Source organism: Mixophyes fleayi, chromosome 2 (genome assembly GCF_038048845.1).
Source record: "Mixophyes fleayi isolate aMixFle1 chromosome 2, aMixFle1.hap1, whole genome shotgun sequence".
NCBI lineage: Eukaryota > Metazoa > Chordata > Amphibia > Anura > Limnodynastidae > Mixophyes > Mixophyes fleayi.
The window spans coordinates 86,308,446-86,334,115 of NC_134403.1; the positions used below are offsets into that span (position 1 = coordinate 86,308,446).

At 43.2% G+C, this 25,670-nt stretch overlaps 1 protein-coding gene across 2 annotated transcripts in view; it reads left to right on the plus strand.

Moving 5' to 3' along the window:
- TIMELESS (timeless circadian regulator) overlaps nt 1-21,106 on the plus strand; it is an 83,585-nt gene extending 62,479 nt beyond the window's left edge. For both annotated transcript variants that reach the window (XM_075199521.1, XM_075199520.1), the window contains exons 24-33: nt 4,699-4,841; nt 6,389-6,602; nt 7,716-7,784; nt 8,411-8,529; nt 17,208-17,412; nt 18,193-18,253; nt 18,851-18,921; nt 19,204-19,264; nt 20,244-20,314; nt 20,415-21,106. In XM_075199521.1, the coding sequence (XP_075055622.1) occupies nt 4,699-4,841; nt 6,389-6,602; nt 7,716-7,784; nt 8,411-8,529; nt 17,208-17,412; nt 18,193-18,253; nt 18,851-18,921; nt 19,204-19,264; nt 20,244-20,314; nt 20,415-20,536 (1,136 nt within the window). In that variant the 3' untranslated portion in view covers nt 20,537-21,106. The remainder of the gene's footprint in view (nt 1-4,698; nt 4,842-6,388; nt 6,603-7,715; nt 7,785-8,410; nt 8,530-17,207; nt 17,413-18,192; nt 18,254-18,850; nt 18,922-19,203; nt 19,265-20,243; nt 20,315-20,414) is intronic.
- The last annotated feature ends 4,564 nt before the right edge of the window (nt 21,107-25,670 follow it).

Consider the following 25,670-nt stretch of genomic DNA (forward strand, 5'->3'; position numbering starts at 1 on the left):
CGTCTGTCTTTGTTTCACGAACAGTGGGCAGCGTCATCCCAAGACTCTTGGATTCAGTGCATCATATCAAGGGGGTATATGATAGACCTGCTGGGTCCGGTACCACATTGTTTCTTTGTAACCCCGCTACCCCGAGATCCACCAAGAAGACAGGCAATACAGGCCTGTGTGGCCTCTCTTCTTTCACAGAGAGTCATTTGCAGGGTCCCAGACAACCAGAAGGGAAAAGGGTTTTATTCAAATCTTTTTCTGGTCAAGAAGCCGGACGGGTCCTTTCGACCCATTTTAAACCTAAAGAACCTCAATGTGCACTTACGAGTGGACAGATTTCGGATGGAATCCCTGAGGTCGGTAATAAACGGCTTAGAGAAGGATCAGTTTATGGCTTCCATAGACATAAAGGACGCATACCTCCACGTCCCCATTTGGAGCGACCATCAATCTCTCTTAAGATTCACAGTGGAGGCCTCCCACTATCAGTTTTGGGCTCTTCGTTTCGGGCTCTCCACAGCTCCGAGGGTCTTCACGAAGATCATGTCAGTGATGGCAGCGTGTCTCCACTCAAAGGGAGTTCAGGTCGTGCCTTATTTGGACGATCTGCTCATCAAATCCTCCTCAGACATTTGCTTACGTCAGCACTTATCCCTCACCTTGGAGGTTCTCGAGAGCCATGGGTGGCTGATAAACTTAAAGAAATCCCAGGTGGTTCCGTGCCAACGCATGGTCTTCCTAGGGCTCATCATGGACACCAGTCAGCAAAAGGTGTTCCTGCCTGCGGAGAAGATCAGTTCAATTCGGAGTATAACATCTCAGGTCTTGTCCTCTCCCAGCCCCTCAATTTATTTGTGCATGCGGCTGCTGGGAAAGATGGTGGCCTCCTTCGAGACCATCCCCTTTGGTCGGGCTCATTCTCGGTGCTTCCAGTGGGATCTGTTGACAAAATGGTCAGGATCCCACCTACGTTTGGATCTCCAGAGGATCTCGCTGTCTTCGGGGGCGAGAGAATCGCTTTAGTGGTGACTGAATCAGAATCACATGTCGGTGGGCAGGTCCTTTGCTCCATGGTCATGGATCATAGCCACAACAGATGCCAGCCTGAGGGGTTGGGGGGCGGTAGTCCTGCACCTCAGGCTCCAGGGGCTCTGGTCAGTTCAGGAATCAGCCTCATCAATCAACACGTTAGAGTTGAAGGCAATTCTTTTAGCTCTCCGGGGGGGCCCAGACTCTTCTTCAGGGCGACCCAGTCAGAGTTCAGTCCGACAATGCCACGGCTGTGGCGTATGTCAACAGACAGGGAGGAACCAGGAGTGCATCTGCAATGCGAGTACCAGCTCAGATATTTCTTTGGGCAGAACAGTATGTTCCAGCAATCTCGGCGGTGTTCATTCCAGGAAAAAAAAATTGGGAGGCCGATTACCTCAGTCGCAATGCGATGATGCCAGGGGAGTGGTCCCTCCACCCGGAAGTATTTCAGTCTCTAGTTCAGAGGTGGGGTCTTCCGGTTATAGACTTCATGGCCTCCAGACACAACAAAAAAGTTCACAGGTTTTGCGCAAGGGCAAGAGACGCCTTAGCGGTAGCGGTGGACGTGATGTCCATGTCATGGGAATTCAGGTTGGGTTATCTGTTTCCCCCGATTTCCCTGCTTCCTCGAGTACTCAGACGAGTGAGGCAAGGCGGTCGGCCGGTGATTTTAGTAGCTCCCTCATGGCCGCGCCACTGTGCAGAGCAGCCACCTGGTCCTCTGTCCACACCTTTACAAAATTTTACCAGTTTAATGTATTTGCATCTGCGGAAGCACATTTCGCTCGTAGTGCTCTACGAGCGGGGCTTTCAGAATGGTCCCACCCTTAGGGGGCTGCTTTAGAACGTTCCCATGGTAAGCAGTGTCCCCCAGACTGGATGAAAGAGAAAAGAGGATTTTTGTACTTACGTTAAATCTGTTTCTCTGATTCCGTCTGGGGGACACTGCAATCCCTCCCTTCTGCCTTTCCTCTGTCTGCTCTTGTTTGATTGGCCTTTTCTCCTTGGGCTTTTTAATTAACTGAACAGGAAGAGGCAGGGGGATTGTAGAGGGGAGGGGTCTGTCAGCAGTGCTAAAGTTAACTAGCTAGGTGCCAACTCCCGTGCTCCCCTCCACAACCCATGGTAAGCAGTGTCCCCCAGACGGAATCAGAGAAACTGATTTAACGTAAGTACAAAAATCCTCTTTTACTAGTTTTGCACTGAAAGGTATAAAAAGTGTAAAAATAACATTGGTAGCCAAAATGGCATACAAACCTACTGCATTAATTAAAGGGGACCACTGAGTGTATTTCAGCCACGATGGGGGGGAGGTTATCATCATTATCATCTATATATTTATGTAGCGCCACTTATTCCTCAGCACTGTATGGAGAACTCATTCACATCAGTCCCTGCCCCATTGGAGCTTACAATCTAAATCCCCTAACTTGCATACACACATAGAGAGACTAAGGCCAATTTAATAGCAGCCAATTAACCTACTAGTATGTGTTTGGAGTGTGGGAGGAAACCGGAGCATACGGAGGAAACCCACGCAAACACGGGGAGAACATACAAACTCCACACAGATATTGCCATTGTCGGGAATCAAACTCATGACCCCAGTGCTGTGTGACAGAAGTGCTGACCACTAAGCCACCGTGCTATAGTACATGGCCAAAAAGTATGTGGACACCCGAACATGACCTCATATGTTCTTGATAAACATCTAATTTCAACGTGTTATCACTGCTCCAGAGTCCAATGGCAGTTTGTTTTACACCATTCCAGTCTACGTTTGGCATTGCACATGGTGATCTGAGTTAGTGACCGTCGCAGGTGCTGCATTAGACCTCTTAGTCTGGAGAGACCTAAGCAGAGCTAAAAGTGATTGGTAGAAGTTATTGGTGACTGTTGAAATACACAACAAACTATTATAGGGAAGTGACATTTAGGGGTAAATGTATCAAGGTCCGATTTTGCCAGCGTGTTAAAATCGCGGCAAATCGTGGGTGTTAACCCACGATTTTAGTCCCAAACTCATCAAATGTATCAAGCTGCAATTTTTACCCTGATCTTGAAAATCGCTTGTCATCTCCGGCGATTTGCAGCGATTTCAAACACTCCTGTGTTTGCCAAACTCTCCTGTGTTGTAGTAGCGAGTTGTATAGTTGTATACACCCCCTCTCCCTAGGGAATCGAGCCCAGCGCTGAACAGTCTGGGGTTGGTTAGTCATTATGGCCGCGTGTCCCCCTGTTATAGTGCCTCCAACCCCGGCTGGTTTGCCTAGTGCTGGTTCCATGAAAATCTGGGGGACCCCACGCAAAATTTTTCCCCAATTTTCACGGAACCAGCAGTAGTCAGGCAGCACTAGGGTTAAGCATGAATAGAGGGGGACCCCACGCATTTTTTTTTTTTTTACTTTTATCTACTATTTACAGTTTTTACAGCTGCCGTAGCTCCGGCAGCTGTATGACAGGCAGTGTACAAATTGATGTGTTTATACAACACGCTGCTAGCAAACAGTGTGTTGTATCTGGCGTGTTTGTAAGCAAACTCTCCTGAGTTTGCTTAATCGCAGCTTCATATTATTATTATTATTATTAATTTTTATTTATAGGGCGCCACTAGGTATCCGTAGCGCCGTACAGGGACAAACAAAATTACAATACAAAGGTGAGACAGCATGATACAGTAAACAAAACACACAGTAACTCAGTGAGCTCAAAGCACAGCTAGAGAGGGAGGGGAGAGGGGAAGGTCCCGCATATGGCGGAGCCCAAGAAGGCACGGATGGCAGGGAAACCCCCCAGAGTGGAGAGGAGGGAGAGAGCAAGAGGGAACGGGGAGAAGAAGGTCCTAGAGGAGGAGGGCAAGGTAGCTGGAGAGCAGAGTTAAAAGTGGTGAAAACAGGAGGAGAGATGACCCTGCTCAAAGGAGCGTACAATCTAAGGGGTGGGGTAGACAGACAGAGAGACACGAGGGAGGGAGAGAAGGAGGATAAGTGAAGGGGAAGAGGCAGAAGATCTGGTAGGGAGTTAAGTGGGAGACTTAATACATTTCAGACTTGTATAGCTGCAGTGGCAAACAGTCGGGAGTTTGATCTCTATCGATTTTGCAAATGGCGGTTTTGACAGAAGCACAATTCTGGCGATTTTGCATGAAATCTCAGCTTCATACATCTGCGAGTTTCAACTCTCCCGAGAAAATCGCTGGATTTGCAAAATCGGACCTTGATACATTTACCCCTTAGTGTAGTTAGGTAACATTCAAAGTGGAAAACGCCATTAAAGCTGATTATATGCTTTCCCTCTATGTACATCATACACAATTTTGACTCTTTCAACTTGTGATTGTATCTTGGGTGCTGATACGGAAGGAGACATACAGTTTTAAAATCCCATGTTTCATAAGTATGCCTCTCGTTTTAGATGCAAAAACCTGTGTACCCAGAAAACATGTATTTGCAGCACATTTATCCTGGATAAATTTCCAGAAAATAGCAATTAATATACTGATAATTACATCCAGACCAAATTAATTGGTTCTGAGCATTTGAACTTATGTAAAGAATAAGAGCCAATACAGTGATTTTAATTTATTATACTAAACAAAAGAAGTGTTTGCTGACAGTTGTGACACTATTAAACTATTCTATGTGTATATTCTATTTCTATTATTGCCCTTTGCAGATATATTGGGAAATATCATGAAGCAGATCACAGCAAAACGCTCCAAAGCTAGAATTGTAGAAAAACTAATAAGCATGGGCTTGGTGTCTGAGCGGAAAGAGCTTTATAAGAAGAGGAGGAGAAAGGGAAAATCTTCTGGCATAGTATGTGTAATTCAGTTTGTTTGTTTTTCTTCCTTTTTATTTTCTATTGAACGCATATCTTTTGAATAAAAACAGTTCCTACATGTATGGCTGACCACTCACTTCCCTATATTGGGAGATAGGATGACATCAGATGAGTGGAGTTTTATCGCACACACCACAGGTTATGCCTTGTTATACCCTATTTACTGAGTGTGGAGTGTGGTTCTACATTGTCTTTCCTTTTAGCTCCTGCCACTTGGACATTGAACAATGAGTTAATAAAGGTTAAAGGTCTCCACAAACAATATGTCAGCACTAGACTGAGCTTCTCTGTTTTTAGTGTATGCTGAGAAGGGGAACAAAAGCCTTCTTTGTATTCTTTTGTGTTATATTTCTATTTTTGTTTTCCTCTCATTACATTGAATTGCCAGTGTATGTACCTGGTTCTGTGGCTGAATGACCACAAAGATGTACTTGTTATAAGACTTTCATGGACAGCCTGCCACTCGCCTTGCCCTCTTTTCCGTAAGCACCTAAGTAAGTATTGGTGCAGGTACCAAAAAACAATGGCTATCGGTAACTGGATATAACTTCTATTCTCTGTATGTGGGAAACATATCCCATTTACAATTTGTATATTTCTTTTGGCGCATATTTCTGCAGTTATAATGCATGTTTTTATAGTTTCACCACTTTTATCTTGTTACACTGTTATTTGTTGTTTGGGAGTATACTGAATTTTGGTGTGCAAAAGCACATTTGTTCCCAGTTAACTGCATGAAAATGTATTAACAGTAAAATTGGCAAAATCCATTTCTTTAGCTACACATTTATGGACATGAGATGCCCATAGCTCATTGGCACATTTGTCAAAATATTACTGGTTCGATTTGTATAGGCAGTGTTGTAAAGAATATGTAGGAGGTATGATATTAGTACACACAGGTGGACGAAGTGGGGACAGACAAAAAGAAGGGAGAAAGGAGGGCCCTGTCCATGAGAGGTTGGAAGATGGGTTGAGACAGAGTAGAAATTAGCGTTAGAAGAAAGTCTGGTAGTCTTTGAACAGGTGGACTTTAAAGCATTGGAGGCTGGTGGAGAGTTTTGATTGGGTGCAGGATTGTGTTCCATGGGTGTGAATCAGTCTTTGAACGAGATATTGTTATCAATGGAGTGTTGAGGACCGAGGTCAGTGGCGCATTGGAGAGGTTGGAGGGTGCGGAATGAGTTTGGAGATATAGGTGAGGGTGAAGAGTTCGAAATTAGTTCTATAGGGATTGGCAGTGCTGGGAGGCAGAAGTGGAGTTTTTGTTTCCAACATCTAACTTCTTTCCTATTGTTTTTCAATGAGGTTTTAGAAGATGAATGCTTACATTTCTTTATTTTTATTATTAGACAAGGCTTTCTAGCCTTTAAAAGGAAAGAAACAACCTAGTGCTTTCTTACATGGCAGCAATTGTTGAAATAATTTTTTGGGGGGGTCAATTTTTATAATATATACAGTAGCTATAGAAGTAAATATTGATAAACTGGAAAAATGTGCAGCTTAGGTTTTTTATTTTCAGTCTGAAGAAGATTTTCTACGTGATCTTGGTGTTGATGGAAAGGATGATGTTGAAGCGGAAGACAAGGTGGAAGACGACTATGATAGTGAGGAGGAGGAAGAGGAGTCTGAGGACACTAACCTTGAGCAGATAACAAGAGACAAATCGGGTAGTAAAAGTGAATTGTTTGTGGACAAGAAGATACAAAGTATTGTGCAGAGTTTACATCAGGAAGGCAAGTACATTTACCATCTGAATTTTCCCTTATAAGGACTGTAAACTCATATACAATGATTTCTTAATTGTGCTTAGTACAGGGGATTGTATGTGCTCAATACAATCCCCTAATCTCGTGTCTTGGACAGAAGGATGTGTCCGCTATCTTTGTCTGCTCTTTTTCATGCTCCCCCCAAAAAATGAAAATGACAATGTCCCATATGACATCACAAAATCTCTTGCCACTTGGCCAAGCTTTTATTAGTAGTGTGAGAAGCTTACCGTATTTCGATAAGTAAGGCTATAAAGGAATTATGGGAAAGAGAACAAAATGAATGGCAACTATCATGAATGCTGAGCTCTGCAAGCAGACTTGAGCAAACCATGCAGGGGCTGTTCCTGCCACTTTGTGTGAGCAGTAGAGATTTTCAACATTACCACACATGTAGTGACCACATTGGATGAAATCTCGTATGACTGCCGTCTGTTAATGCGTTCACAAGATAACTATAGACCAGCTGAGAGCAAAGATATACAGTCCTCATCCGACAATATATTCCAGCATCCCCAATAATGATCCCACAGATTTCAGTCATTATTGTTTTGCATCTCAGTAGTTTTTGGGCCACGTACACTGAGGTATCTGGCCTTGATATCAACTGCGATACCTCAGTCTGTGGTGGCCAGCATTACTAAACAATAGGTAATATCCTATGAAAATGATATGTGTGTGTGTGTGTGTGTTTATATAGGATTTTGTTCTATACCTTCAATCCTTTTGTCTAATGTGAATAATTATATACAATGTAAATAGACAAATACAGGGGTAGACTCACCAAGGTATTATCTGTAGTGTGAAAATAACTTTTGTGTAGAAATAAAATGTGATTTTCCAGTATATCTTGTACCTGTTTACAGTTGGTAGGATTTTCTGATCCATTGATTTGTACACATTGGGTCACTCTTGACTGTTGAAGGGCCTTTCCATTTCAAGTTTATGATATTATTGCTATTCTTCTACAACATCCGTGTCCAGTAGTCACAACAACAACAAAAATTCGGTTTTCTGCTAGTTCATCAGTCCTTTTAGTCCTTTCCTCCATTCTCAGAGGCTATGCTTTCTAATCCACAGACCTACACAGTCCCCTGGTGTGGCTTCAGAACTGTTTGAATCGGACTGCAGATGACAGAGAAGAGGACGGTGAGTTGTTGATGTAAATAACTTGACAACATTTTGGCATGGGGGGCAGCAATTGATTTTAAATATTTTATTGGTGGTTCAGTGAAGTCAATCTTTCCTCTGTTGAAAAATTACAAGTACTGATTGATGCCTGATATGTTCTAATCCTTATATAAAAATAAATATTCAGCAAAGTTCCACAGACTTTAATATGTCAAAAAAGCGTAACCTGTAAAAGTTTTGAGACTTTAATTATCAATTGACTGTCCTTCAGTTTGCTCACTGTTTTAGTGGGTCCTGCTAGTTCTCTTGGTCCAGGCACAATTTAGCAGCTAATTTAAAATAGGTTTTGCACTATAGGAGCAAACATAACATACCATTTTACTAAATCTTTTTGTTATCTTGACATATAGCTTTTTAATTATAAACTATATATCAAGTTATATCCTTTAATTGTATGTGAAACAAGCTTGATATAAAGCACAACATATGTCTATAACCTTTGAGAACATATTTTCAGTGCCTTCAAGTTATGAAGCTGAAAATGCATATAATAATACCGTTGCTACTTTATACAATATACTTTATAGGGAATCCATGAAAGTAAAGGCTTTGAAATCAAATGAATATTCTTTTCTGTCTGCCAGGCTCCTCTCAGTCAGTTCCTCTAGTACCTTTAACCGAAGACAATGAGGATGCCATGGAAAACAAGGTGTTTCAAAAATTGTTAAAAAAGGTGGGAATCCGTCCTCCAGCAAATGAGCAGGTAAGTGTCCAAGCAGGCTAATGTGTTTTGTGGATGATGTTTCTCTTACGCCATCCCCCCTTTGGGGACATTGGATCATGGGAATATAGAGCCTTCATTAGGACTTTGGCGCTTAAATAGAATTGATTTGATTTGTTTATGCTTGTCCCTCTTCTATATCCCCATATTGCAGGGTTTTACAGGGTGCTTGCTGAATAGGATGTTTTTATTGGGTTGGGTATCTTATCACAATGCTCCAAACGCCGACATGGAAGAGCCCGACATGATTAGACCGAAGGTGTAGTGCACAACAGCGTGGTAATAGTGTCAGCTTGAAAAGGAGACTTCAAACAGTTCTGAGTAAGGAACATCCCGGCATCCTACAATGATGTCAGTTTCAAGCTCCCCACTATCATTCGTGCTGTTCAGCTGATAATTTATGAGGCGCCGGCGCCTCCTGCCAGGGTGTCCTGTTTCAGAAGCTGTGTGCATGCGCAGTAGTGCCGCTGTCTGCAGTGTAACAGCCGTAAGTCTGCTCGTCTCCAACCGGTAGATGAGTGGCGCTGAAGATGTTGTTAGTGTCCAGTGGAGAGTAGAGTGGTTCCTCTCATCCTGTGTAGGTAGCAAAGTAGGATGTTGGGCAATGGTGTTTAAAACACTTGATGAAATCCGACGCGTTTCCCTCGCTACGTGCAGGCTTCTTCAGGGCTGTACTGTAATGAGGCAGATGTTCTTTCCCTTTGTTTCTTTAAACCAGCAGTCTAATTAGTCAGCCAATCAAGAAGAACCACTCTACTCTCCACTGGACACTAACAACCTCTTCAGCGCCACTTATCTACCGGTTGGAGACGAGCAGACTTACGGCTGTTACACTGCAGACAGCGGCACTACTGCGCATGCACACAGCTTCTGAAACAGGACACCCCGGCAGGATTCAACACGCTGCCCCCTGCACACTTTAGGGGAGGTAAGAGAGCGTCCGATAGGAAGAAAAAGCGCTGCATCTGGAGTATTATGTAAGTTGAGTTAACAACCTCTATGACTTTCCACCTATTTGCATTATGGATTACTCATTGCTTTGGTAATTTGAGACATTTCCTTTGAATGAAGGGAGTTCTTCCCTACGCTATTGGAACCCAATTGTTTTGCAACCAGACTTTGTTTTTATTATAAAGGATTGACTTTATTTCCGACCCTCAATTACTATTGAACCTTTGATGCACCTTCCATCTATAGAGGATTTTGTTGTGCTTATATACAGGACAAATCTACTCATTGGTCAGAGGCGCTATTGAGATCTATTAACTCTTACTTTAAGCTTACAGTCAACTTTGTGACTGGGTGAATTATCTCCACTTGGAACGGCCCTGCAGGACTATGAATTGTATGAATTGTTTGCAAGAAATTGCATGTTTCAATACATACCGTATACACAGTAGATTGTTATCATTTTTCAATAATAATGGATGTTTGTGTTCTAACCATTTAGTATTGTTTTGGCCAGGACTAGATCACTATTGTACCTTGTCATATTATCCGTGTACACAATATTGTTTTTTTGTTTAAATGTTAAACATATTTGGATTGTCGCAATTTACTTAATTGCAGTACTTGTCACCCATACATACCTGCATTCACTCAGCGCCAAGGAGATTTTTATTTCTTTATAGTTTCTCCGGTTAAGGTATATGGGGTTTACCTTACCACTCTCCTTTAGGCAGCAACCACCCAGACCACATTCACAACGTAGTGCAGTTAACCATATCTATATTCTCATTGTGTACTCTGTAACTGCCTCTTTCTTCTTCTTATCGGTCATGTCTGAGAAGCGGTGTAATTCCAGGTTTAATTATGGATGGTGTTTCAGCACTAACCTGTTATAACCCTCTTTTTCTGAAATTTCAGCAAACGATACCAAGCATCAGTCAGGGTACATCTTGTCCATCAGTGACACCACTAAATGAGCCAGTTTGGACGCAAGCCCTGACTAAGTCAGTGCAGAATCTGGTTAAGGTTTTCTCCTCTTTAGAGAGTATTTTGGAAAACTCTTAAGGGGCAAAGCCCCAGTAGCATCAGCTTCTGGGGCTTTCTACCTTTGCCAGAAGAGGGTGAATAAGTGGAGGACTCAGACAGAGGATTCCTTGTCATTTAACAATTGCTCTACAGACAGTGTGGGATGGATGATTTAGTGCAAATACTGTACAGCAGGCACTGCAAATCCAGGACAGTGGGGAGTTGGCTGAACCTTCATATCTATGCTTAGATACTTTACGCTGTGAGACATGGACTAATCCTGAACGGAAGTTTTAAGTTACCCCCAGATTGCTGATTCTTTACCATCTGCTAAAGGAGATATGAATAAGTTGGAACATTCTCCGAAGGAAGGTGCCCCTATACCCAGGAGAGTGGTCCCTCCACTCTGATATCTCACAGCAAATTGTGGACGGATGGGGTCAACCAGACATCACGATGATGGTGTCCCATTTGAACCACATGGGGATGCTTCCTTCCTCAAGCACCAGGGACCCACAGGCATTTCTTGTAGACACCATGATAATTTAACTGATTAGCTGTCAGGCAGCCACATGGTCTTCGGTGCATACTTTCCCAAATTTTTATAAGTTCTCTGTATTTTGCGCCCAAGAACTCCAGTTTTGGTTGGAAGGTACTGTGCATCGCAACTGTTTGTGTTTTCACTCAGAGAGGCAGTTTTGGTACGTCCCCATGGTCCAGTGGCCCCCCCCCAATAGGATACAAGAAAAAAAACGGATTATTATACTTGCATTAAATCCATTGGAGGACATTGAGCAAATGTCCAACTTTCTTGTACTCTAGTTCTCCTGTTAAAACTATCAAAGTTAAATATATTGTCGATGGTGATGTTTCTCTCATGGTTTTGTTTCTTTCTTGCTCTATCCTATGGGGCTGCGTGAGAAAAATAATTGAGTTCCCTGCCTGATGGGGATTTAGAAGTGGGCAAAGCATAAAAAGATTTATTCTATTTAAAGTGTCAAAGTCCTAATGTAGGCTATATATATCCCCAGAGCCCCTCAATGTATTTATAGGATAGGTTAAGAAAGTATAAAAATCACATTATGCCTCTCTTCTGTTTATGTTTATAATAATCTAAAAAAAATGTGCAGGGATATTGTTTTATGTTGCTTGCTTTTGAAAAAGTTTATTGCCTCGTACATATCAGTTGGTTTTAACTGAAGCTTATCTTTTTCTCTTTCATCCGGTCTGGGGGACACTGCTTACCATGGGTTGTGGAGGGAGCTTGGGGAGTTGGCACCTAACTAGTTAACTTTTAGTACTGCCGACAGACCCCTCCCCTCTACAATCCCCCTGCCTCTTCCAGTTCAGTTTTTTTTAGGTGCCCATGGAGTTGGGCAGTGTTTTAGTACTGTAGGTAATTTTTAACTTTTATTTAATTCTTTTAATTTTTTTCCACAGGTGGCAGAGCTGGAGTGTGTTCTAATATAGAGAACACACTCACAGCAGGGCAGCGCAGGCACTACCTGCGGCTCTCACTGACAGGGACAGGAGGAGAGAAGCAGAATGGGTACCTGAATTAGGAGTGACAAGCGGTCTCACGGACCGCTGTCACTCCTGGTGCCTCTCCGATAACCGGCGCTGCCACTGCAGGCATAGAGCCCGATTGGCCAAGCACACTTTACTCCCAGCTCCAGGTTCTGCATCTCTGCAGGATGTCAATGACCGCAGAGTGGAATCCCAGCTGAAATCTATGTTTACGGCTGCGGGTTCTTCCTTTAGGCCCACATTCGCTTCAGCTTGGGTGGCTAGAGCCATGGAAGCATGGGCAGACCAGCTCTCAGAGGCCTTGCAGGATTCTGATTTACTTCCCCTGGCTTTGCATTTGAAGAAGGCATTGGGGTACCTTTATGAGGCGGCCCAGAACTCAGCAGCTGTATCCTCTTCTATTCAGGCTGCATCTATTTCAGCAAGAAGAACGTTATGGCTGAAATACTGGGAAGGAGATGCGGAATCAAAAAAGTCTGTGGAAACCATTCCTTTTTCTGCAGCAGGTTTGTTCGGCCCAGAATTGGATACCCTGGTCTCCCAGGCAACGGGGGGCAAAAGCACTTCCTTGCCGGTATTCCCTAGCAGGAGCCGAAACCCTCGGGTCAGCTCCTTTCGTCAGCCCTTTCGGGGGACCTCCTTGCCTAGAGGACAGGCCTTTAGAGGCAGACAGCCCAATTCTCGAGGCTCCTCTGCCAGGGGGAGATCCTCGTTTGCAGCTAGACGCCAGGCCTCCAAGACCCAGGAAAAGCCTGCGTCCTGACGACCACTCTGTTCTCCTGGAAGGGGTGCCAGTGGGGGGACGTCTGTCTTTGTTTCAGGAACAGTGGGCAGCGTCCTCCCAAGATCCTTGGATTCGGGGTATTATATCAGAGGGGTACAGGATAGACCTACTGGGCCCGGTTCCACATCGCTTCTTCATGACCCCGCTCCCCCGAGATCCATCAAGAAGGCAGGCAATACAGGATTGTGTCGCCTCTCTTCTTTCTCAAAGAGTTATCTGCAGGGTCCCAGATTACCAGAAGGGACAGAGGTTTTATTCAAACCTGTTTCTGGTCAAGAAGCCGGACGGGTCCTTTCGTCCCATCCTAAACTTAAAGGGCCTCAATGTGCACTTACGGGTGGACAAATTTCGGATGGAATCCCTAAGGTCAGTGATAAATGGCTTAGAGAAGCATCAGTTTATGGCGTCCATAGACATAAAAGATGCATACCTCCACATTCCCATTTGGATCCACCATCAGTCTCTCCTAAGATTCTCGGTGGGATCCTTCCACTATCAGTTTCGGGCCCTTCTTTTCGGCCTCTCAACAGCACCGAGGGTTTTCACGAAGATCATGTCAGTTATGGCAGCATGTCTTCACCTTCAAGGAGTTCAGGTCATGCCCTATTTGGACGACCTGCTCATCAAATCCTCCACGGAGAATTGCTTACGTCATCACTTATCCCTCACCTTGGCGGATCTCGAGGGCCATAGATGGCTAATAAATTTAAAGAAATCCCAGATGGTTCCGTGTCAACGCATGGTTTACCTAGGGCTCATTATGGACACCAGCCAGCAAAAGGTGTTCCTGCCTATCGAGAAGATCTGTTCAATTCAGAGTATAACAACTCAGGTTTTGTCTCCTCCCAGGCCCTCAATGCACTTGTGCATGCGGCTGCTGGGAAAGATGGTGGCCTCCTTCGAGACCATCCCCTTTGGTCGAGCCCATTCTCGATGTTTTCAGTGGGATCTGTTGACAAAATGGTCAGGATCCCACCTACGTTTGGATCTCCAGAGGATCTATCTATCTCCAGGGGCGAGAGAATCACTTCAGTGGTGGCTGATTCAGGATCACATGACAGTGGGCAGGTCCTTCGCTCCATGGTCATGGATCATAGCCACGACGGACGCCAGCCTAAAAGGTTGGGGGGCGGTAATCCTGCACCTCAGGCTCCAGGGACTTTGGTCGGTTCAGGAATCAGCCCTATCTATAAACGTGCTAGAGTTGAAGGCAATTCTATTGGCCCTCCGGGGGGCCCAGTCCCTCCTCCAGGGCCACCCTGTCAGAGTTCAGTCAGACAATGTCACGGCCGTGGCATATGTCAACAGGCAGGCAGGACCCAGGAGTGCAGCTGCAATGAATATTGCAGCTCAAATTTTGGTTTGGCCAGAACAACACGTTCCAGCAATATCGGCAGTATACATTCCAGGAATAAGGGAGGCCGACTACCTAAGTCGAAACCAGATGATGCCGGGGGAGTGATCACTCCATCCGGAAGTTTTCCAGTCCCTGGTTCAGAGGTGGGGTCTTCCGGACATAGATCTCATGGCCTCCAGACACAACAAAAAATGTTCACAGGTTCTGCACAAGGGCAAGAGACCCCTTAGCGGTGGCAGTGGACGTTATGACGATGTCATGGGAGTTCAGGTTGGGATACCTGTTTCCTCCGATCAACATGCTTCCTCGCGTACTCGGACGAGTAAGGCAGGGAGGTCTGGCAGTAATTCTAATAGCTCCCTCATGGCCGCGCCAAGTCTGGTACGTGGACATTATCTCTATGGTGGAAGGACAGGGTTTCCGTCTTCCGTCTCGAGACTACCTTCTTCTACAAGGTCCCTTCCGTCACCAGAATTGACCTCAGCTCAGTTTAACGGCATGGCTGTTGAAGCCAGCCTCTGGAGGCCTAGAGGTTTTTCCTCCAGCGTTGTGAACACTATGATGCGAGCCAGAAAGCCAGTTTCAGCTCGCATCTATCACCGGATTTGGAGAGCCTACATCAGATGGTGTGAAAATAAGACATGTCACTCGTCCTCCTTTCGTCTCCCTCGATTGTTGGCTTTCCTTCAGGATGGCCTGGAAGCAGGGCTTCGGTTAGGTTCCCTAAAAGTCCAGGTATCGGCTCTTTCAGTATTTTTTCACCTGAAATTAGCGGATTTACCAGATATTAGGACTTTCCTCCAGGGAGTCTTGCATATTCAGCCTCCCTATGTTCCGCCTACAGCACCATGGGATCTCAACCTGGTACTGGATATGCTTAAAGGGCCTCCTTTTGAGCCATTACTTTTGGCAGATTTGAAGTGGTTGACCTGGAAGGTCGTCTTTTTTTTGGCTATTGCATCTGCATGCAGGGTTTCGGAATTAGGAGCTCTGTTTTGTCGGGAACCATATCTGGTTTTCCACAAAGACAGAGCGGTGTTAAGAACCCTCCCCTCCTTCATTCCAAAAGCAGTTTCGGCTTTCCATCTGAACCAGGAAATTGTAGTTTCGGTCTTCTCATCTACCTCCCATTCGGATCAACAGTCTATGGAAAAGCTAGATGTGGTTAGGGCTCTCCGCATTTATGTCAAAAGAACTTCTCAGATTAGACGTACAGATTCCCTGTTTGTTCTTTATGATGCCAATAAGAGCGGCTGGCCAGCCTCAAAACAGTCCATTGCAGGATGGATTACGGCAACCATTAAGCAAGCTTACATAAAGGCTAACCGTCCTGTGCCAGAGAGACTTACGACCCATTCCACCAGATCGGTAGGGGCGTCGTGGGCAGCGAGAAATGGGGCTTCTGCGGACCAGCTTTGCAGGGCAGCCACCTGGTCCTCTGTCCACACCTTTACAAAATTTTACCAGTTTAATGTATTTGCATCCGCGGATGCAAATTTCGCTCGTAGTGCTTTACGAGCGGGGTTTTCAGAGTAGTCCCACCCTTAGGGGGCTGCTTTAGAACGTCCCCATGGTAAGCAGTGTCCCCCAGACCGGATGAAAGAGAAAAGAGGATTTATGTATTTACGTTAAATCCGTTTCTCTGATTCCGTCTGGAGGACACTGCGATCCCTCCGTTCTGCTTTTATTCTGTGTGCTCTTGGTTGACTGGCCTTTTCTCCTTGGGCTTTTTAATTAACTGAACAGGAATAGGCAGGGGGATTGTAGAGGGGAGGGGTCTGTCGGCAGTACTAAAAGTTAACTAGTTAGGTGCCAACTCCCCAAGCTCCCTCCACAACCCATGGTAAGCAGTGTCCCCCAGACGGAATCAGAGAAACGGATTTAACGTAAGTACATAAATCCTCTTTTCTCTTTCTCCTAAGTGGATAGGGCTATATTGGTCAAGTTATGGAATTTAACACTTCCAAATGCTGTGATTTCCTGTGACAGCATGTGTGTACTCTGCCACCCTGTCTGGGAAGGTATACACATATTTATTGTATGTTTCCTTTTACTGTCAATAACCTGCCGTTGCGGACTACTCCGGCTGGTGTTACTCAGCCAAGAGACAATCACCGGCTATAAGTGTCACCACTTTGTCACCCTAGTTATAGAAGAGAAGTTACTGCCACCAGCATTGGGCTTTGCAGCCCTTTTATATTGTGGTTTGTTTTTTTGTTTGTTTTCTTGTCTTTTTACACACATGTTGGCAGGGGATAATACAGCCCCATGTTCCTTTTAACAAATCCAGATTGAATTACTTGAATGCTACACGTGAATGCCTGGTCCTTGCTCAACATTACACTCAGTGCTGGGAGGGGATTCTGGGCTGGAAGATTTCCCATTAAATCTATTGCCAAAAGTGCTCCATAGTCTAGTGTCCCCAGAAGCCAAAATCACCATCAGAAGCCCTTCCTGGTTTCTCTATTCTGGTGGTACTGGCTGGAACTGAAGTACAGCAGCTAGCCAACGCCACTTTGCTCATGTCTTTTTACCCTGTACTGAACCACCGGGGGTGGCAGAACCCTCCGGCACCACAGTACTCAAGGTCCTCTCGACAACATCCAAAGCAGCGCTACACCATCCCTACAGAATCACTGGATGTACCCCAATCCCCACTAGACCATCAGTTTGAGTTTTAATTTAATTTTTATTTTACTTTTGAAACATTTGAAATAGATTTACTTTAAACTGAACATTTTAAGTCACATTTAATAAAATGTGATGGGAAGGGTCAATGGGCCCTGGCCACATTTCTATTTTCTGTTATGGGAAGATGGCAATACACATTATAAACACATACACTGGATTATAAAGTCATACAAAGGAGACTGGAAGATTTATTTGTAGCTGACTACTCAAATGAAATTATCATATAGCCATCTGTACAAATGTGCACTATATTATTAAGCTATGTTACACACCACAGTTAAATGCCATTACTACTCTGCTAAAAAAAAAACTAAAACTTTGTTGCAGGAATCATTTTGGCGAATTCCGGCAAAACTGAGCCCTGACCAGCTTCGCAAGGCAGCCACCTCACTTGTTTTGTCTTCTTCAGAAGAGGCCAGTGATGCACTTATGAACTCTGATGACCAGGGTCCCAATCTAGAGCAGAGATCAGAAGCATTGCGAGCGCTCCTACTTGCTCGAAAAAAGAAGAATACAACAACAGTTTTTCAGGGTAACTGGATATAAATTGACTTTCGTAATATGTCTTAAAGCTGTATTGAAAACCAACTTAATTCCTTAAATGTTTTGAACTCTGTTTGAAATGCTGCTTGCAGACTTGATATATCAGCCTTTTTCTTAATGTCAAAATAGCTTTTGTGCATAGTGTTGCATAATTGTTTAAATGGTTACAGAACTGAAATCTTGCTGGCTATAATAGAACAGGAGGTAACTGAAACCATTGCTCATAAAAGGGGCATTCAATTTTAATATTTATAGCTATAAATGTACACATTCAACACTCATCAATGCACTGTTGACGTTTTTTACATTTGGATGTTGAGGCATCCATATGGATGTGTTTAATTATAATATTGTTCAGCACACAAATCGTTGTGTTTGATCTATATTAAAGATGCTACATATCTACCATAAGAGATCTCTGATCATTTTCTTTTATTACATAGCAATATACTAAAAATATGTAGTCCTTCACATCAATCCCTGCCTCATTGGAGCTTACAATTTACATTCCCTATCCAACATACACACAGATTATTGTCCATTTTGTCACAAGCCAATAAACCTAGCAGTATGGTATGTTTTTGGACTGGGAGGAATCGGAAACACACACAAATATGAGGAAAACATGCAAACCCTGCACAGATATTGCTGAGAGGCAGCAGTATGAACAAATGTACAAGTTGCTACCAGAACATGAAAATTTGCAGCAAACGATTCTTTCTTTTCCTCTCTAATTAATCCTTGCGTTATTTTTATTTCAAAATTGCAGAGCCAGAGAAAATGGAGCCGTTGTCTGACATATCCACAGTGCCTGATATGTCAAATAAAAGGTATAAATAAATGAGATCAGGGAATCTCCTCTAAATGTGAATGGGTAATTTACTAATCGCAGAATTTGTTTTAGATTCAAGTCACATCCAAATCTATGTTTTAGGATCTGCCCAACCCCCCATTTAATGTGGATTTACCCGCTGTTGGGGTTGTTTGTGAAAATACTACAAGTACCGTAGACACACTACACTTCCTTTTAAATTACAACTTTTACTATTTTCTCCTAAATATTTCTTGTTAAAAAAATGTATGTCACAAATTAATCATGAAAGCGAGGGGAATGTAAGGGTCACATTTTTGTGAATAGCTTATCACATGGGTATTTGTTTACCGCAAATGTACCTGATGCGAAGCACAGAGATATGTCCCGCTCACATTGCTAGAATCACCGTGATCTGCCCAGTATCATCGGAAGATGTAAGCTTATGTGTCCTGTGCGCATGATCCCAGTGATCTTACATTAAAAACGGGTCATAACATAACAAAATGACTGTTTGCAGTTTTGTGCTTTCATAAGTGGCTGTTTAAGGCATCACATGTAGAGCAAATTTACCATTTTTGTTATTTAAGGTATTGTTATTTCATTTGTTTTACAGCAAAGCAAAAAGAACTAAAAAGAACCAGTTCGTGGATAGTGATGATGAAGAGCAAGAACATGCAGACACAGGTTTGTAGTTGACCACTGACATTAGTGTTCTCCTTTTCTCATCACTGTACTGTAAGTAGTATAAGCTGTATCTTACAGAATTTTTATTCTTTGTTAAATGTTTCAGCTAAGCTGAGATCTGTGCCTTGGATATGATTGATTGTACACAGATCTTCTGTATCTAATGTTAGTAAAAATAAACCTGACTAGTAGCCATGTTGCCTGAAGATGGACCCCTTTAAGTTGCAGTTCTTGTAGGACCTGTTCTATGTAGACTGCTCACATATGCATTTCACATTTCAGCTGTTGAGGAGCCTGAACAGCTGCAGCAAGACATTTCATCTGGAGCGCACACTGATCAAAAGTAAGAGTTGCTTAAATTTAGAATTTGAAATTTGACTAACCATGCCGTCGATAGAATAAATCTGTCAACATGTTTAAAATGTTGACATTGTGACTGTCAGCAGTATTAATGTCTAAAGTCAAAGGGCAATAGCAGCATCAGCCAGCAGACCTGCAGTTCCAGCACCAAATAGTTAATATTTAAAAAAAACAAAAAAAACCCCAAACATTAACCTAAACCCCCCCGCCCTTTCAAAACACATTAACTCTAGTGCTGCCAACCTAGGCTGGTACTAGCAAAATCGGGGGACCAAAAAGCATGGGGTCTTCCTTATTTTACTATTATCAGCAACTGGGGAACCACAAGTGCCAGCATGCCTTGGTACCCAGGACACACTGTGACCTGTAGTGCATCAATACAAAATTTAATTTTTTTTTTAATTTTTTTTTTTTCATCTTTACAAGAAACTTATTTGGAAAACGAGGTGTGTGGTTTATTTAAATGTTGTTTGGGTTCCCAAGTGCCAGCCTGCCCTGGCATCCATGGAGTACTAGAAGCACCAGCATGCCCAAACTGTTAATTAGGGAGGTGCTTTTTTTTTCTTCTTCTTTTTGTGAGCCCCATCTCCCTAGGGAATTAAGACCGTGCTGACCAGTTCCAGTAAAATCCAGGGCACCCCACACTTTTTGTTCCCCGATTTTACTAGTATCAGCCTAGGCTCACAACACTTGAGTTGATCTGGCTTTTTTGAGGGGGGGGGGGAGAGAGAGAGAGAGAGACAGCGCTGGTTGTTCTGTTTTTTTACATTTATTTATTGTAGTGTGTCGGCGGGTGGTTTGGGGTTCATGTTTGTGGCTGTTTTTGTTTTTTTTAGTATTAACTTTTTTGTGTCAGACCCGCCGGCTGCCGCTGGTATTGCAGTTTGAATATCGACATTGTGAATGTATCAATCAAGCACTTTTTTTTGTTCTATTTTGCATTTTTTATTTTTTTTTCATAGACCAAAGGTAGCCATAAAAAGAAGCCGATTGTTAGACAGTGATGATGAGGAGCAACTTAACATAGACCAAGGTTTGTAAACTAAATTTCCACATCTTTTCACCACTTGAACATTTTTTAGCTGGTAAAATGTTTGCATTCATATTCGATTAACATTTTATATACTTTACAGCTCATCCAGAAGACGAGGCCATGGGGTCCGAACAGACAAGGTCAATTTCTGATTCGGACAATGATGACTTTCAACCAACTAAGAAAAAACGTCTGTGCATTGAGGACGATGATGAAGACTAGCTACAGCTATTACTAAAGCAATTAATACACAAACGTTCCAAAATGGGCAGACCCCATTTCTGTAATATCAAAGGATAAGCCTCTTCTTTATTTCATGTCAGTGGAAGAAAACTGATTTTATGGACGCCTTCTGATATTATCCAGGGAACATGGACATTTTTCAGATATTCTAAGCACCATTACCTATGTAATGTGCAAAGATTTAAACTGAAGACTTGGATTGTTAATAAAATTAAATTATGGTTTGCTTTCAAAATATTTTCTGAAGAGGGCTCTAATATTAGTACCTTCACTGAAATTGTTGTATCACCATCACCATAAAGAATTATTTTGCCTTGTTTTATAATTGACTGTTTTCTGAAATAGGTTAAATGTTTAGTAAATATATAACAATAAAATTGCATATACAGATGCATACTGTATCTACTAATAATATATTTTGCTCATTATATCCAGTTTAAATCACATACACAATTACTTATTCTCAGTTTACAATGTGTGTATATCATAACTTGTGTTGTAAAGTGACGTGCACAGTAATCATATAATTTAGTAGAGATTGGACCTGGATTTCTGTATTTTATCGTGCTTTTTACTTGAGAAGAGTGTACCAATAAGGTATTCAATGTTCTTCCCAGCACCTGTTTCCCGAGTGCTCTACCCGGCTGTTTTTACTTGCAACCAGACTCTTGGAGCCCAACAGAGTTTTATTATAATAGAATAAACCATTATTTCTCCTATTAGACCAGGCACTATGTGAGCAATACAGCCAGCAGTGTGTTAGACCACTGACCATTAGTCTGACCAGTCCTGGCAGGTGTGGGCAATACCCTCCAACATTTTTCAATATTATTGCAAAATATCACAACTGCCCCCATCTGCCGGCTACTTAATGTCACCTGGCTGGTAAAATTTTCTGGGGAGAACACTATTACTTACTCATCAGAAAAGTTGTAACTATGTCTATCTCTAGACTAGTTAGTTATCCTTGCATTCTGTGCCTGAATCGACACATGTGTATCAGAATAATTTGCTTACAGAAATATGCTGCTGCTTTTACATTGATGGGGATAGGATGGAAGATATAAACCCTGCCCCTGAGAACATGGGCACTAAGAAAACAAATGAACTCCTCCTGCAAGTTATATCCCCAGTCATGATCTTAGGATGTGAGTGTTCCCTTATTGTCCTGAGGCCCTAGACTTGGGGTCTGCAATTTTATTTATTTTTCTTATATTTCTATGGCACCTACACACTTTGCCTTAACTCTGATCTTTACTTGGTGTACCTGGGATTCACTGTTGGCTGTGCAAGAGTCTGAGACCTATTCTTATATCTGAGACTTGAAGCTTGAGAAGAGCTCCTTCCCTACCAAATGTCATGAGAGAATCCATAGGGCAGGCAATGGACCAGCTGGAGCTCTTGCTTGCTTCCCTAACAGGGGCATGAGTAACTCCATATCCCCTTCTCCACATCAGCATTGACTAACCTTTGACACAGTGGGAGAGGAATACCTGGGTTATTCAAGTTGAAGTGGCCTCACATCCCCCCCACCCCCTCAACTCCTACTGCATAGTCTTTCTAGTCGCCTGTGGCATTTGGGGAGAGGCATGAATTTCAAGTTCTATCACCATGTCACAGGAGAAGGACAATCCTTACCTAACCCCATTAATTCCATTGATTAACCTATTATAGGTATAACCTCCCAGTTATTTGGGACACTTGACTAATTCAGCCCCAGTGTGCTTGGTCACTGTTGAATTTAGTTCTCTGGTTCAGAGGCTTCTGTGGTCACGGCTTCACACTTTTGTGGAACATAAGTGTCAGTCAGGTTCCCCTATGCCTGCATTCTTTTCTGGGGGGCATCGCTCTGGCATGTGTTTTGCAGCTTTTGAGAAAAGTGTGTCGGCAAGGTGTGCACTGCAGTGTTCTGAAGTCTTATCTTGGGCATCATATCTGAGCAGAGAATGGAATATTTTTTGGGCACAGAATTTCTCTTGCGGTTCTTGCAAAATGGGAGGCGCCTCCATGTGTGGACAGTCCAGTTGCAAGAATGACCATAAGGTTGAGGGCATCCTTAAGTGAATTTTCTTGGAAGTGAATGCCTCCTCACAGCCAGTGTCTGCATGGGTCAGCAAAGTTGAAGAACGGTGGTCAGAACACCTGCCTGAGGGTTGGTTGACAGTCTTCTGAACTGCTTCCCTTGGTGAAGCAAATTCAGAGGACTATGGAGTTTTGGAGGGGAAGCATGACTGATAGGGGCACAAGTCAAGAAACGGGAGGAAAGAGCATTTTTCTCCCTGTCTATGCTCCCAAACAAGGAATATCTAGCTTCTAGTCATTTCGATCTTGAGGCAGGTCTAGAGGTCAATACTCAGGTTAGTCGTTCGTCCCCGCCCCCCCGGGGGTGGTCTGCAGCATGGGCATAAGGCTCGGCGTCCGGAAGCAAAGTCAGCAGACATACAGTCGGCGTGACGGGCAATCTGCCCCTCCGCTGTTGCTCGTGGTGGGAGCCCGTCTTCTCTAATTCAAGGATTGGTGGTTTAGGTCTACCACAGATGCCTTGCACGGGGGTGATACGTTCATATGTATCGTTTGCAGTAAATATTCTCCAATGGGATCGCTGTGGTTTGTAAAGTATTAAAAGGCAGAGTTTGGCATACATACGCTTGCGCCAGTTCGCACCAACACACACTTTTATCAGAACACTAGATTCCAAAGCCAGGGTTGAACACTTTATACACAATACATATGTAGTGACATCACAAAGATTCAGTTACAGTATTAAGGTCTTCATTCATAGGTCGAAGGGTGTTGACCTCCCCAAGAACTCAACGTGGCATTGGTGGATTCCTCTGGTCGTTGTTCCTTGCGATTGCCAGAAGTCAGTTCCTCAGGCTCCTATATCTAGACCTGTATAAACTGTTTTCTGTGATTTCTGTGTACTGGCTACTTGCTTATGAAAAAGTGATATTATTTATAACTAGCATTCGCAAGGTGTGAAGGCTACATAAATAACACTGGAAACGTTCTAATGCAATTGCAAAAATGATGTCACACTATGTGATTTAGATGTAGGAAACCTTAATTAGCTTCTTCACTACTTTATATTTTTATATTAAAAGATAGAAAATACATTAAACAGACTTAAATGTGATGATAATTATGTTGCGTATGGATTGCATCACAACTGTTTGTAGTGTACAGAAATGATTCATTTCCACCTTCCTCCAATTTAACTTCAACAGAGGGTCCATGATCGACCTGCTCAGTCATCCTCCCAGGTGGTTCTTTAACACATGGCTTCTCGCTTGTCCCCAAAATTGACTGACTCTGTGAGAGGCAATTCACTCCCTGCTTTCTTCCGGAGTGGTTATTCCGGTTCAGGATTCACAAACAGTTTTGGGATTTTGTTCCAACCTTTTTCTGGTGCTAAAAACCAGATTGCTCATTCAGACCCATTTTGAATTTGAAATCTTTGAACACCCACGTCAGGGTGCTTAGTTTCAAGATGAAGTCTCTGCGGTTGGTGGTGACATGGATCAGGGGGAGTTTATGGTGGCTCTGGACATCAAGGATGCCTATCTGCATGCTCCTATCTGGGAGGTTCATCACTCCCTCCTCAAGTCTGCAGTTCGGTTGGAGCACTACTGTTGGATCTATAATCATCATCAGTTATTTATATAGTGCCACTAATTATGCAGCACTGTACAGAGAACTCATTCACATCAGTCCCTGCCCCATTGGAGCTTACAGTCTAAATTCCCTAACATACAGACAGACACACACACAGACTAGGGTCAATTTTGATACCAGCTAATTAACCTACTAGTGTGTTTTTGGAGTGTGGGAGGAAACCCACGCAAACACAGGGAGAACATACAAACTCCACACAGATAAGGGCATGGTCGGGATGAAGCAGAAGTGCTAACCACTAGGCCACTGTGCTGATCTAAATAGTCTTTTCACCTGTAAGCGTCAGTTTACCAGTTTATGAGCTCATCGGTCAGAGAGAATAAAAGACACTGCAAGTTCTGTGTGTGCAATTAGCTCTACTTTATTGTTTACAAATTCACATATTTATAGCACTCTGGTTACACAAAATCACGTACTTCAGCAAAACTATGCCCCTAACTGTCTTATCTTTGTCTTAACCACTCATTGTTCATGTTTCGTTACACAGACCTTGCTACATTCTCAAAGGAATTCTCCCAAGGTGGCTGGTGGTTTATCTCCTGTCTGCCATATCCAAGGTCGTGGGCACAGCTTCTTGCAAACAACAATATAATAATGAATAACTTCTACAAACGCTATATTTAAGCTGTACAAGTACAAAATGGCTGTAAGGCAGCAAGATGGTGTCAGCTTAACAAAATCACATTTCTCTCAACCAATTTCAGGCTCTTCCCTTTGCTCTGGCCACGGCCACTCGGGTCTTCACCAAGATCATGGTGGTCATAGCTACTCTGTTGAGGTCCAAGGGGATTACGATCATCGCTTACCTGGACGATTTATCTTCTTTTGAAGGCAGAGTTTCCAGAGGTACTTCTGTCTCATATCCAGGTAGTGATCCAGACTCGGGAATCCCACGGTTTTATTCTGAACTTCAAAAGGTCCAAGTTGGTCCCAAAAACGGATGATCTTTTTTGCGCTTTTATTCAACACCCAACAACAGTGTGGTGTTCTTACCTCCAGACAAGATTCTGGCCTTGTGAGATGCCAAGCAGACCTCTGCATTTTGGCATAAGCGTTCTGGGTAAGATGATTTTGACTTTCGAGGCTGTCCCATTTGCTCATTTTCATACACGGGAGTTCCAGTTGGAACTTCTGTCAAAATGGAACAAATCCCATCTAAATCTGTGCGGACAGATATTCCGTTTGTTTCCCCATGTGCGTCGGTTACTCCTTTGGTGGCTGCAGAAGCAAAATCTTTCCAGGGGTTGTCCATTCTGCATCTGTGATTGGACCTTGATCACAACAGATGCCAGCGTTTTGGGTTGTAGGGCCATCTGTCTTTACGCTAAGTTGAATGGTATTTAGACTCTGAAGGAATCCAAACTTCGGATCAATGTGTTCAGTGTGCAACATTTGCTGCTGGGAGGGGCAGAGAAGATTTAGTTGGACATTGTCAAGT